Source organism: Mixophyes fleayi, chromosome 11 (assembly GCF_038048845.1).
Source record: "Mixophyes fleayi isolate aMixFle1 chromosome 11, aMixFle1.hap1, whole genome shotgun sequence".
In the NCBI taxonomy this organism is placed as follows: Eukaryota; Metazoa; Chordata; class Amphibia; order Anura; family Limnodynastidae; genus Mixophyes; species Mixophyes fleayi.
The window spans coordinates 16,293,983-16,308,463 of record NC_134412.1 but is presented as its reverse complement, the minus strand read 5'-3'; the positions used below and the strand labels follow the sequence as shown (position 1 = coordinate 16,308,463).

The 14,481-nt window shown below is 42.8% G+C and overlaps 2 protein-coding genes across 5 annotated transcripts in view; one reads left to right on the top strand and one right to left on the bottom strand.

Moving 5' to 3' along the window:
• ATP1A3 (ATPase Na+/K+ transporting subunit alpha 3) overlaps nucleotides 1-3,756 on the top strand; it is a 104,653-nt gene extending 100,897 nt beyond the window's left edge. For all 3 annotated transcript variants that reach the window (XM_075189571.1, XM_075189573.1, XM_075189574.1), the window contains exons 20-23: nucleotides 109-239; nucleotides 492-593; nucleotides 977-1,068; nucleotides 2,073-3,756. In XM_075189571.1, the coding sequence (XP_075045672.1) occupies nucleotides 109-239; nucleotides 492-593; nucleotides 977-1,068; nucleotides 2,073-2,101 (354 nt within the window). In that variant the 3' untranslated portion in view covers nucleotides 2,102-3,756. The remainder of the gene's footprint in view (nucleotides 1-108; nucleotides 240-491; nucleotides 594-976; nucleotides 1,069-2,072) is intronic.
• A 2,170-nt stretch (nucleotides 3,757-5,926) lies between these two features.
• On the bottom strand, nucleotides 5,927-13,655 carry RABAC1 (Rab acceptor 1). 2 transcript variants are annotated; one of them, XM_075191471.1, is made up of 6 exons: nucleotides 13,549-13,655; nucleotides 11,532-11,634; nucleotides 9,811-10,020; nucleotides 8,729-8,826; nucleotides 7,834-7,935; nucleotides 5,927-6,461 (listed from the first exon to the last, which is right to left on the bottom strand). In XM_075191471.1, exons 2-6 carry the CDS (start codon nucleotides 11,597-11,599, stop codon nucleotides 6,376-6,378), a joined length of 564 nt encoding a protein of 187 aa, XP_075047572.1. In that variant the 5' UTR covers nucleotides 11,600-11,634; nucleotides 13,549-13,655; the 3' UTR covers nucleotides 5,927-6,375. The 2 variants fall into 2 exon arrangements, with proteins under 2 accessions (XP_075047572.1, XP_075047573.1); XM_075191472.1 differs by lacking the exon at nucleotides 13,549-13,655 and adding an exon at nucleotides 12,809-12,955.
• Nucleotides 13,656-14,481: the final 826 nt, after the last annotated feature.

Below are 14,481 nucleotides of genomic sequence, written 5' to 3'. Positions count from 1 at the left end.
GCCTTCAAATGACTTATTAATGTATAAGAGAGGACTGGTAGTCATTGGGTCTCTTGGATACCGCATAGAAGAACATGACCTTATTTTTTTCCTCTCCTTTCACTTTAGACATACGAGCAGCGTAAGATTGTGGAGTTCACATGTCACACAGCCTTCTTCGTCAGTATTGTGGTTGTACAGTGGGCCGATGTCATTATCTGCAAAACCAGGAGAAACTCTGTGTTCCAGCAGGGCATGAAGTAAGATCTCTACACATATTATATATACACACACTTATACATACACGGTATATATGATGAATAAAGAGCATAGGAAATGTGGAGCCCCGAGCCCCAAAAGCAGCCTCAGATGAGAGTATCTTGGGTCCGGCGGCAAATCAATGACATTGAAACCAGAAGATTTCTAGGAATGCTTCATATGTCCTAAAGATAAGTAATCCGTGTCTGATTTTAACCTCTCGTGTCCTTCTTTTTGTCTCCATCATATTTCAGGAATAAGATCCTTATTTTTGGTCTGTTTGAAGAGACAGCTTTGGCAGCATTCTTGTCTTATTGCCCTGGAATGGACATCGCACTGAGAATGTACCCATTAAAGTAAGTATGGGATGGAGACTTGTGCATGGGCACGGGGGGTAGTAGGCATAAAGACATGCTCCTGGCACAGCATAGGTTAAATCAGAAAACTTATAAAACTTTGCCACGTCTCTAAGAAAAACTCAGGAGTATCCGAGAGTATTTTAGGAACTGACAGAGTGGGGTAGACTTATCGTACCTTCTTAAAGAGTAAAGTGACTGTGTTGCTCGTAGCAACCAACCAGATTCTAGCTATCATTTATCTAGTACATTCTAGAAAATGAGAGAATCTGATTGGTTGCTATGGGCAACACCTCCACTTTTCCTTTTTTAGAAGGTTTGATAAATCCACCCCAGTGTGAGACGATCCAGTGATCTGATGTTCCCTTGAATTCTCCCCCTAGGCCCAGTTGGTGGTTCTGTGCCTTCCCATACAGCTTCCTCATCTTTATATACGATGAGATCCGGAAACTTATCCTTAGAAGACACCCAGGAGGTAAGTGAGCGCTCAATGCAGGTCCCAGTCCGCAGTCCAGGGGCACTCCAGTTTAGTTACAGGATAGGGGCCGCAATGGACTTCCAGGATTGACATAGGGACCACGTAATATATGCTGATAACATGAGAGTTCCATAAACTGAAGCCGAGATTAGAAGACAATAGTGCAGCGGTCTAGTAGTGTATTGGAGTTTAATATTTGACGTGCTAATAGTGTGATTGATAATAGTGATAAGCTATAAGCAAAATGGACAGGTGCATGTTGCATAAAAGGAAGGAATATGTAGATTTAAAAATTCAATAAAGGTAGATTAGATTCCACACCGCCCCTGTGTATGATTCCACCAATCCAAACAGTGTATTTCTGGACAGCAAGACTGCCAAGCTGTTACTCATGCTCTGTCTGCTCAGAGAATCACCTTCCTTCTAACAAGGCAGCCTACTGCAGAGGAGTGAGAGAGGGAGTGGTGGACATATTTAGTTATCGCATGAATATTATTCAACTCAGTAATACAGTGTTTACTATATACTAATGGCAAATATTGACTTTACTTACTCTTTAAATAAAGGGCTAGCCTACCAGAGAAGGACACACTACAGATTTGTATTGGGTTGTCATTTATTTTAATAATATATATTAAATGTATCTGGTTTCTGAAAACATACTGATATACCATCAATTGATCAGCACGGTGGTCAGCATTGCTCACAGCACTGGGGTCATGAGTTCAATTCCAACCAGGGCCCTATCTGTGTGAAGCTTGCATGTTATCCCCGTGTTTGTGTGAGATTCCTCCAGGTGCTCCAGTTTTCTCCTACACTCCAAAAACAGACTTGTAGGTTAATTGGCTTCTGACTAACACGTAGTCTGTTCATGCGTGGTAGGAAATTTAGATCGTATGCTCCAACGGGGCAGGGACTGATGAGAATGATTACATCCTCTGTATAGTGCAATATGATTGGCGCTATATAAATAATAATACTACTTATGCTTTATTTCACAGGTTGGGTAGAAAAGGAGTCATATTATTAAATCACCCAAACCCGGACCCTCTCCAACCTCCAAATCCCCCTCCCCGCCGAAAAAAAACCAAAACAAAAAAAAACGACATTAAAACAAACCCCCCTCCCCCCAAAAAATCAAAACAGCAACAACAGGATTTCAAGAAATGCAACATCCGCTGTGAACGGCCCACCCTTCTGTTCCAGATTCCACTTTGGTTCTTTATCAGCTCATTTCTCTCCCCCCCTTTTTCTGTAAAATTATAAATATATATATATTATATATAAATATAAATAGAACCAGATTTTTTTTTTTTTGTTTTGTTTTTTTGTTTCCATTTTATTATTTACTTTTAATGTTCTATTATAAAGGAGGGGGAGAGAGAGAGAATTGTAACAGAATGTGAATGAAGGAAAGATGCAAAAACTATAAAACAGTGTGGGAGGGGGGTATATGGTGAAAACGGTGAATGTTAACCCCTTCACTGCCGGCTATTGCGGTACTGAAGGAGTGCATGGACGGAGCGTTGGAAAGGAAGGCGTAGAGACAAGATTTACAGGGGGGCTGCAATACATCTCTCTTCCTATTAACCTCTATGCTGCCAAAGGCATATGAACACAGCCTCTGCGTACACTACCAATGGGCTGTCTCATCAGCTGTAGGGTTAATTTGGGGATTTGCGAGGACACCAGTACTGCGGTCACGTGACTCTTCATGAAACGCGTCTGAGGAACAGCTTAGAGTTTTAAAGGGGCATTAACTGAGCCCTGTCAACCCCTTGACTTCCAGGGAGACCCCACTGAGCATCTCTCATATAGAAGTCTTATTTGTGTAATAATCCCCCCCCTTACCCCTCAACCGCCTACTTACTATTTCTCCATATCTGATGTACTGGGTCTATATGAGAATGAGAGTTACATGTATCTGTCTGTGTATTAGGAGGGGGCGAGAGGTATGTGTCCAAATATCTGTGTATTAGGAGGGGTGATAGGTACATGTCCTGCTGTCTGTGTATTAGGAGGGAGTGAAGAGTGTGTGTGTCCTGATGTCTTTGTATTTCGGAGAGGTACAGTGAACGTCCCTTTTTCTTCGCGTTTAATACGGCCACGTCTGCAGGAAAGAGGGTCGGGAGTTTGTTTACCAGCTTGGCGATAAGTTTGTAAGAGGAGACCACCCAAGTGGTAGGAAGGTTCTAGCGCTGGTTAGCGACAAAGTGGCTGGCGAGGATGACAGTAGGGGTGATGGCAACGTAGTGACTGGGTGCTCAGAAAAGAAATAGAAGAGAGGGCAGCACGTAGCTGATGAGATTGGGGCAGTAGCTTTATTCTGGGAGGACGTCTGATATAGCCAGTGGCTGTCTGGTCATTGGTGAGCTAAGGGGCAGTCTGAAAGGTGGAGGGGGTAGTAGCTTGGGTCCTGTAAGGGGTAAGAGGTGGTTATAGGCCAGGTGAGGAAACACGTGGATGAGCTGCAGGTGGGTAAAGTTTCTCTACGGAGCGGGAGTCACCCAGGAGCTGGGAGAGGGATGTCTGCGGTTTGTGTCCGTTCTGTGTCTCTGACCCCCTCTTGCATTAGTTTTCGTCAGGTTGTCAGATTTTATTTTTTATTATATTGTGTTTTCCTGCCATTTTCTGTGATTTACAAAAATAAATAATAAATAAAAAAATACCCCAAAAAACTGCAAATGGCCTGATTTCTGTTGTGTACCCCAAAGGAACGCAGATACGGACGCGAGTACACGTTTATGTTTTATGTATGCACTAGGAACGTGTGCAACATATACAGAAGAGTCACGCGTTAAAAGAGATAATAAAACACTGCCATCTTTAGGAGGATGATTCTGTATTTGGCTTTCCTTTTCTGTACGGTGCATAGACCCCATGTTTTCATTATTGCACTAAATGGCATCAATTTGAAGCATAACAATAAGACCTCTCATTAGACCCCGACCAGGAACTGTGCAAAACACAACATTTTATAGGTACACGTGTATTCTACTTGTTGCACATTCAAGTGTCCCATAAGATGATTAGAAATGCAAAATATACAAAGTATAGAATATAATCAGTATTGTTGATGAGGCTTAATTTGGATGTGTACTAAGACATCATACAGTGGTAACATCAACAAAGGACACTTGACTATCATAACTATGTCCTTTATCTTTCTACCTCCTTAAGAATAGGTCTCTATGGCGAAATGCGTTGTTTGTTCCTATCGGCAGATGCCGAGATATGTTGAACCTTGATATGCCAGAGATTTTCATCTGCTTTTTATTTGATACTCAGTGCGGTGGATTACTCTGTGGTAATTGCAATTGTCTTATTTTATTCTAATCACGTTGATCTCGTCGTCTTTGTGTATACCCCACTTGATACCCTATCCCTCCCGTCTGTGAATGGCTGACATACATGCTTGCAGCAACAATTGGTTTCACCACTGGAAGAGCCAGCACCGTGCAACTTCTGTTTTAGTCTATTTTAGAGTTCATATTTACGATACAAAATAAATACTATTACTGTAGGATGCATCACTCAAAAGCTTTTGACATTTTTTTTAAAGCATTCAGAAAGAAATATACCGACGAAATATGCCTTGTTAAAGTGAGTAAGCGAAACGCGCGTCGGCGTTCGCCTCGCTGTGTTGCTTATATGTGTGACTCATGCTGCCGCTATCTGTAAAAAGTTAGGGAGATATGCTCCAATACATAAAGGGGCCAAAATAGAACAGAGGGGATCTGATATTATATGAGAAACCAATACAACCCCACAGCCTCGTTTATAGGGGATCGTGGCTATAGTTAGTACGTAAGGGATCTGTTTGTAGTTCTAGAGAGGGACTTTAGACTCATATTAAAGGGAGTGGTATTAGCTAGCAGCTATTTTTGTACTCTTTGGAAGAAAGGAGATTACAGTCCTGTAAAACGGGATACTATATAATCACGCTGCCAACTCCTATTATACTAGACAATTCAGACAAAACAATCTTATGAGCGGGTTAAGGAAACAGGATAGCTTTGATTTTGTCTTTAACATCTATGTACTCAACTTTACTAAATCTTTTCTCTCCCTATCAATAAGGTGCGATTGAGAGGATATTATCTATTTGCATTAGATTTATGACATCATATATATGCAAATAGGAACTACTTGTAACGGTATAGTTTATCTCTCTTGCACCTCAAAATAGTGTTTACACTGATCTGGTTAATCTGCTTATTATGACAGACACCTGGACAGCATGATGATCGATATTACCCAGATATAATATAATTAGGGAAATCTTAATACCAACTACACAGCGAGGTCAGGCAGTTGGTTCTGCCCTTTTAATAAATTTATTTTGGTTATTTTTGGTTTTATTTCGCTACTAGTGGTACTAATTTGGGACTCTACTATCGTTTTAAATATATCATTAAAATGTATGTTTTATATTAATAAACAATCATTGAGTGCCCGTAATATACACGTTTTCTACTCTCTACTTATTTTTTTTAAAGCATTGGCTCTAACGGTCGTATATGCAGATATAAGATATCAGGCCACTGGTCAAAAGCCTTCAATAGACAGCGATTGCAACATTGACATCTACAGACAACATAAAACGGCAACGCACTTTGCATCCACCCGCGGAGCAACACGATAAATACTATCAAAATGATGCAGTTTTCTAACTGAATTGCAAACTTCAATCTCTATTTAATTCACACAATATTAAATTGTTCAATATGTAAACGATTCCTAGATTACACCTTAACCATAACTAACAGTAACTAAATGGCTTCATTGCATGTAGACGATGGGTGGACTTCGCTGTCCTGCCTTTTCAATGACAGACTGATTATCACAAGCACAGTATTGTTTGATACAAGTTTAATACAGAATAGGATTAAATATGACAAAGAGACAGGCAGACAACCTCACATATAGATGCAGGAGACCACATCATATCCTGCAGGAATGGGCAGCCCTAGACTTAATCTTAATCTCCAAGAAAAGTCACCCAACCACCTCTTGTCACCTGGAGATTTTATTTGTCCCTCTGGGCTGACTGATCCAGACCTCGCTGTTATGCCGAGAGCGCCACAGTATTTTGGCAGTTTTTCGATAGGCTGTGGAAGGGGCTACTTGCCGGCAGTCACTGGTCCTCCTGATATTGTGCAAAGGTTGCTGCAAAAGTGCCCGATGAGGAAGCAGGATTATAACGAGGGATGGAAGGTATAATATATGGCAAAGGTTCAAGGGTATAGTTCAACAGGTTCACCAGTGCTGCCAGGCGGTCGATGAGGCCCTAGCGACAGCTTGTTACACCGATTCCATCTGCAGTTCCTCAACATCCCCCTCTATCTCATGGAAAGAGGCATGGGAGCCGATTACGACAAGTGTGGCACCTGTGGGACAGAGGAGAGCATGAGGGAGGCTGGGCGAGGAACAGAGGAGAGCGTGAAGGAGGCTGGGCGAGAGACAGAGGAGAACGTGAAGGAGGCTGGGCGAGAGACAGAGGAGAACGTGAAGGAGGCTGGGCGAGAGACAGAGGAGAACGTGAAGGAGGCTGGGCGAGAGACAGAGGAGAACGTGAAGGAGGCTGGGCGAGAGACAGAGGAGAACGTGAAGGAGGCTGGGCGAGAGACAGAGGAGAACGTGAAGGAGGCTGGGCGAGAGACAGAGGAGAACGTGAAGGAGGCTGGGCGAGAGACAGAGGAGAACGTGAAGGAGGCTGGGCGAGAGACAGAGGAGAACGTGAAGGAGGCTGGGCGAGAGACAGAGGAGAGCGTGAAGGAGGCTGGGCGAGAGACAGAGGAGAGCGTGAAGGAGGCTGGGCGAGAGACAGAGGAGAACGTGAAGGAGGCTGGGCGAGGGACAGAGGAGAACGTGAAGGAGGCTGGGCGAGGGACAGAGGAGAGCGTGAAGGAGGCTGGGCGAGAGACAGAGGAGAGCGTGAAGGAGGCTGGGCGAGGGACAGAGGAGAGCGTGAAGGAGGCTGGGCGAGAGACAGAGGAGAGCGTGAAGGAGGCTGGGCGAGAGACAGAGGAGAGTGTGAAGGAGGCTGGGCGAGAGACAGAGGAGAGCGTGAAGGAGGCTGGGCGAGAGACAGAGGAGAGCGTGAAGGAGGCTGGGCGAGAGACAGAGGAGAGCGTGAAGGAGGCTGGGCGAGAGACAGAGGAGAGCGTGAAGGAGGCTGGGCGAGGGACAGAGGAGAACGTGAAGGAGGCTGGGCGAGGGACAGAGGAGAGCGTGAAGGAGGCTGGGCGAGGGACAGAGGAGAGCGTGAAGGAGGCTGGGCGAGAGACAGAGGAGAGCGTGAAGGAGGCTGGGCGAGGGACAGAGGAGAACGTGAAGGAGGCTGGGCGAGAGACAGAGGAGAGCGTGAAGGAGGCTGGGCGAGAGACAGAGGAGAACGTGAAGGAGGCTGGGCGAGAGACAGAGGAGAACGTGAAGGAGGCTGGGCGAGAGACAGGAGAACGTGAAGGAGGCTGGGCGAGAGACAGGAGAACGTGAAGGAGGCTGGGCGAGAGACAGAGGAGAGCGTGAAGGAGGCTGGGCGAGGGACAGAGGAGAGCGTGAAGGAGGCTGGGCGAGGGACAGAGGAGAGTGTGAAGGAGGCTGGGCGAGGGACAGAGGAGAGCGTGAAGGTGGCCTCACTTTTATGTAATTGTTAATAAGACAGGTTCATTTTATACACTTTTCTAATCTATAACTGATATCCAGAGACTATAATGTGAGGCCACACTGTGTAAATTACAATAAAACAGACATTCTTACCTAGAACCCAGAACACAGCAGATCCGGCTCCTGCAAGCCAGAAGAATGGAAAGGACACCGCTCCAGCCAGGCCGTACTGATTGGCCATAGTCAGCTCCCGACCTGTAACGATAGAACGGTTATTGTTACAGGGTCATTAAACAGAACGTACAAGCCGCTGCCACATATGACAAGGTGCCATAGATCAAGAGCAGTTTCATGTTTATTATTAAATAACAACCTGCTCCACCATCACCAGCCCCTGAGGGGCCCTTAATTACTGGATGTGCGTTCGTAATTAGGTTTCCCCCATATGCAAACCAGACAATGAACCCAATACTATTGCTGTATCTCTGGTATAGTCTATGTGTATGGGAGAACTGTGTGTGTAATGTGTAAGTATACTTCCCGACCTTCCTGTTGCCCCCTAAAATGCCATAAAGTGCAATTAACCTTCTGTGCGCCTGCAAAAATGCAATCAGCTCTTTACGTATTTCGCCCCTCCTAGTATACCATGAATTATCTTCATCATATTCCTTAGTGACCAGGGAACTTGCACATAGCCCTGAATTCAGGATGAATGGATAAATCAAGGTGGATTGTACACTAATGAATTGGACACAACAATGATACTTAGGTGTCAATAAACGGCAAAATATCTGCTGAACTAAAACGCAGATTAAAAGGATCCGTTTGTCTTGATATCAATCTATAAGAAGATGACACAGACTGGGAAAGATGACGATCTGTATAAATTAGACAGACCTTTCCATCACTGACCACCTGATACCCTCTGGTAAGATACATACATATATTGCATACGATTATTCCTGGGGTGGGCTTCACTTTCCAGGTAGTAATAAGACTGAATCTATAATTGGTACAGGGACGACCTGGGACATAAACGGTAACTTACCGAACATCACCATCTTAGACTGCAAGGTCTTCAGGTAAATGATGTAACAGCCACCGAAGAACACAGCCAGAGCAATAAGCAGCATGGGGCTTGTGATACTGAGAGGAGAAACGGAGAATACACTCAGAGCTCTATGGCTACAGAACCCGCTTCAATGAACAATCAAATAGCTACAATACTTATCTATTCCCTTGTAATTTCCATTAACTCAAACTAGTCATTATACCAGACTAATATTCAACTGCATTACAAGTTTAACCAGTGTACTCTTTATTTTGTATAAGTAATTTCAACAGACCTCAATGAGTAGCACACTGCTTAAATACTTTATTGTTCGCATTCAATGGGGGGGGGGGGGGGGGGGAGTATTGTGTGTGCTGTGTAGCAGAAAACTGCAACTGCTCACATCCCTGGGTATTACAGTACCCCAACATCACGGATTTTCCTGTCGTCCTCTTTGGGTGCGAGGAGAAAACTCAATGTTACATGGCCATTGGGGCGTTTCCGAGGGGCACTGTGTGGACAAATTAATTCCTCCCAATGTGTGTGTGGGAAGGAAGGGGAAACTTTGTTTTTTAGCAAAACACTTAAAAAAAAAAAAAAAACAACACATTTTTAAAGATGAAAGCTGTAAGTGTGTTGTATTCTGATGCACAATATATAAATATGAAAGTCATAGATCAGTTCTGGCAAAACGCATTTTTTAGGCCTATGGAAAATAATAGCCACCATAGGGCACATTATGGGACAGACACGGAGCACGTTAGACAGCTTCCAGTATAACTAAGGGAGCAGAGAATAAGGACATAATGGATCAGACCAGAACACAAGTAATTACTTTTAAAGTGGGTTATAAACAATGGAGCCTCTGTGACATAATCTGCGTCAAATTTAGTATCGGGTGGACTTTTCTGAGATAACGTGAAAACCTGTGTTTTATGTTCCGCTCACGCGGAGTTTGCAGTTTTGTAAACCCCCATGCCCTATTTATTTCCTATATTGGTGGGGTTGTTTTTATTTTTAACAGTGAAGTACTGGCATAGATAAAATGAGAATGAAAAGAAGCTGATAGAAGAACTCACATGCAGTACAGGATGAGCCCCAGGAAAATGAAGATGTAGTTGCTCTGAAAATGCTCCACGTTCCGTGTCATGCGCTTACACAGATCCCCGAAGTTCTGTGGACGGGTGAAGCGTCTCTGATCGACAAAGTTATTCCATGGGCGGATGTGAGCCCGGCGCCGGTCAAACCAGTCCTTTGCTGTACTAGGAGTGATCATCTTGGGAAATATCCTGAGGAGAAAATGGTGTAATGAGAGGATGACAGAGGAAGATATACACAGAGGACGAGGGAACTATGAACAGAAAGGAGTCGGGGAAAACGGAGGACAATGCGTCTATGTATAGAAATGATCTTGGTGACAAAATGTGATAAGATTTACTAGAGTAAAAAAATACAGGATGTTTTTATTTTCATTATTAATTGCCTTGTATAATCATTTCATGCAGATAGCATTGTTGACTTACAGCAATCTACTATGTATCACTAAAAGCTACTTACAAAGTAAGAACAATAAACTCACATGTCGTAAGGGTATCATCCTAAAGCAGCAAACCCAATTGAGTTCCTTGGTTTGTTACTTCAGGCTGCCATTAATGATTTATCATGACTGTCTTGTGATTACCGTGACAACCACAGTCACAGGACACAATGTAGTGAGCAGAGAGGCTTTGGAACACCTCTCTCAGCTCAACCTGCTCTGTGCACTGTAAAATCCTCCTCTCCTTCTACCCCCTCTGCCATCGCATGGCATGCTGAGACCTGTGTATGTGTGTATAACTGGCAGCCATGATTGTCTGCCCTCCAGAGAGATTTTGAAAAGGACATAGTGATTTGTAGGAGGATAAATTATTATCAGATGCGTGCTTAAAAGCTATTTTTAAAAAAAGCTAACTGGAATTGCTGCTTTAAATTAGTTGGTGTAGAAATGATAGTTTAACTGCAAGCCTGACTTTCTCACAGGAAACAGCCAATCACAGTGTACCATGAGCATTAGTGTTTACTAAATACACAATCCTACAGTGATAATACAAAGGGTTAAATTGCTGCCATATTTTGCTGGGCATTAAACACGGGGGTTCACAGTAGAGCACATGTTTGATCCAAGAGGTTGTGTGGTTTGACTGCATACAGAGCAGTCCTGCTTCAAAGATTAGATAGTATCATTACTTCTCTTTATCTGACTTGATCTTATAGAACAACACAATTAGAAAATATTTAATTCCATTGTTAAATAATTGCAGCGGAGGTCAAACGTAAACAGATTATGGTGCAGGTGAAGAGAAAATATATTGTACGGAGATACTTCTATAGGTACTTCTGAAAATTGTCATCAAGACAAAGACAAAACTGGAAACTGAACTGCCATAAATCAGCCTGGCACACTATGAAGCAGTCTCATTATGTAGCTAACTTGACCCGGAGTAATAGATCAGCACTTCCAAAGATCATTTTAACTGTTGTGGGGATTTTTTATATCTCAAAATAACATACAGTATATCATATTTAATTATTTTTTGAGTCACCATGTGTCATTATGGGACTGATGACATTGCAGAAATCTGTTGACTTCCAAAACACAGATTCAACATGAGTGTTTCTATGAGACAAAGCTACAATTAGATGCTTTAGGTATGAAACAGAAAGAACGTTAACAGATGCACGTCTTTGTCGACACATTTCCAAGTGTAGTGAGATAAATAACGGCAGCATTTAGCAATAATATATCAATCAGAATTCCTACTTGTTCATAATGCCAGTGGGTCCCTCGTCCGGCGCTCCATTTAGCACCTCCCCACTCTTCCCTGCCATGTTCAGTGTTGCGTGCTGCCAGCAATAATTACCTCCTGTACAGGAATGGAGAGACAACTTTAGCTGGCCATGTGGAAGCCATAGGTTCTTTGGTAATATACATCCTAACCCCAGATCTTAAACCAACTCCACTGTGATCTTTATATTAATTACAAGATTTACAATCTAAGGGTCAATTTATGTAACAGAAGTCCTAACCTGGTATTAACTGTTGGTTAGATACACTCTCTAATAGAGCATATCTGACAGCGCCTCAATCTTCTCAGTTGGCAATGGTTTCCACTGGAGCAGGGACAAAACATAATATACCCACCGACTTCCCTGCCCTGCCATTCTGGTGAATTCAAGGGGGTTTCAAACACCTGTCACTAAGAGATTTCTGTGCAGGGTTTTTAAACCCCAAACAATGCTGGAAAATCACACTGCTATAACCTCCTGCTTAGTTTAAATGGTTCCCACGGAAGGTGATTTGTTAGATACACTCTATTAGAGAGTGTATACATGTACAAATCAATCCAGGCAGGTAACCATCTTATATAAATGACCCTATATACTTGCAGAACACCTTTTTCAAGAATTTTGTCTTTGACCAACGAGAGAGAAAGAAAGAGAGAACAAAATATAGCATTCATACCAGCCATGAATAGTACCAAAACTGGATTGTTTGTCTTGTTTAACTCAGTAAAAGTTTCCTTCTAGGAAGAGCACCCATTACTATTACTTTCACCCGTTCTAAAATTACACTGAACACCACTGTTCAAACTCGCTCTATGTAACAGTCAAGACTGCTTGGGATGACAAAGAGAGAAAGGTTTGTTTGACATGTAAAGGACAAAATACAGACATATGCCATTCATCATACGCAACCAATGGTGTGTGTATATATGTATGTATATATATATATATATATATATATATATATATATATATATATATACATACACACACACATATATATATATATATACACACATATATATGTATACATACACACACACACATAAAACCTTGAATACATTTTTCAAATAAAATCCTAAACGGCTAACACTTGTAGCTATAATGAAAGCTAATCATCTGGCTATGAACTGTATTCATTTAATATATGAATAAACAGGGCGGATAAATCTATAACAAAATGCTAGTTATACTCCCAAAGTATATATTTGTAAGGATTAATGCACTAACTACGTACAGACAAGCCAAGGATCCAGACAAGTCAAGGATCCAGTCTTCCACCCCAGCGATGTCATCACACATAAACGTCGTAGGATCTAGTTACGGACAAGGATATCCTGTGTAGGCAAGGCACAAGGCAACCTGTGGCATCGCCTCCCTGGATGTTTAACCCTAAGGACTGCGTCTGTCTGACATCACAAAGTGTCAGGGCCCACACACTGCATACTGAGGGGATCAGAGGCAGCTATGTGCGGACTGATCACCAAAATGCAGGATGGGCTGTGTTATAAACAGTTCACAAAACTACCTTCCATTATAAGAGTGCCTTATCTATAAGTGCCCATTTAAAGGAATAATAATAATAATAATAATAAAAATAATAATACAAAGCATTATAAATAATGATTAAGTCAGTCCATAAAACATTATATGAGCCCCTAATGCAGTGAGCCCATAACATGAGATAACAATACATAATTATGTCAGTTATTGCAGTAGAGACAGTGCTATGTATATAGAATAATTACTATAAATAACAAAATAAATACACAAATATAGTCTGTCAACACCTTATTCATAATCCAGACCAGAAACAGTCAATCTGTGACTCCCCAACTGCTGGGGAACTACAAGTCACAGCAAGCCACAAGGCTGACAGCGCATGCTGGGACTTGTAGTTCCCCCAGCAGCCAGAGGGAGTGAGACTAACACAGCACACCACCCAGTTACAGGGTGATAATGGTGTAACAGACCACCCTGGACCACCCACCTACCTCCTCTACTGTCAACCACCGGAAGTGATATGGCACTAGCCGGAAAAAAACGGGGACATGACACTTTCTGGTATGGTTCCTATAGCAACCAGCGCCACGGCAGCAGCCCGATGACGTCACGCAGCGAGGAATTCTGGGGGATGTGGTTTTCGTTCCCCCCCAGGGCTGTGACGTCAGCAGGCAGTAACCGCTTATTCATCAGGTAGGGGGAGGTTTATACCACAATAACTAATTACTATTATTTTAAATCAGAGGACATGAAGGTAGAAGGGACACAAAGGGCAGCTCAGGCCATATATAAACGCAGTAGTGGCCATACAGCAGGCCTGGCCTAACTCTGGCTCTCCTGGTGTTTGGGAAACTACAAGTCCCGGCATGCTTTGCCAGCTATTGGCTGGCTATGTACTGGCAAAGCATGCTGGGGCTTGTAGTTTCACAACACCTAGATAGCTGCAGGTTGGAAAGTCCTGCCATATTTTAATATTTAAAGTCGGGATCCGCTGAAGGGAATGTATCTTGTTCACTTTTACTTTTTAACAGTTTTCAGCTAAATCTTAGCGTTTTTGTGGCAATATTTGTTAAGTTACCAAAGCTGTAGCTCCAGTATTTGGCCGCTAGGTGTCAGCAGAGCACCTGGGGAGAAAGTTGGCGAGTCGGTGCGTTGTCGCAGGTTAGAACAGCGACTTGACGGATCTGGCAACTCTACAACCCCCATCATGTCATGTTCACTAAAGGTGATGATACAGTATTTTCTTTTCCATTTCATTTTAAATAAGTGTTCACTGCCAAAGCCTATATAATACACTTAAATGGTAAGAACTGCTTACAGAAAAAGAAACATTTTATTTGTGCAGTGGTCTATGCTGAAAAATAAGGACATACTTGCCCACTCTCCCAGGATTTCCTGGACACTCCTGATTTCCGGGTAGAGCA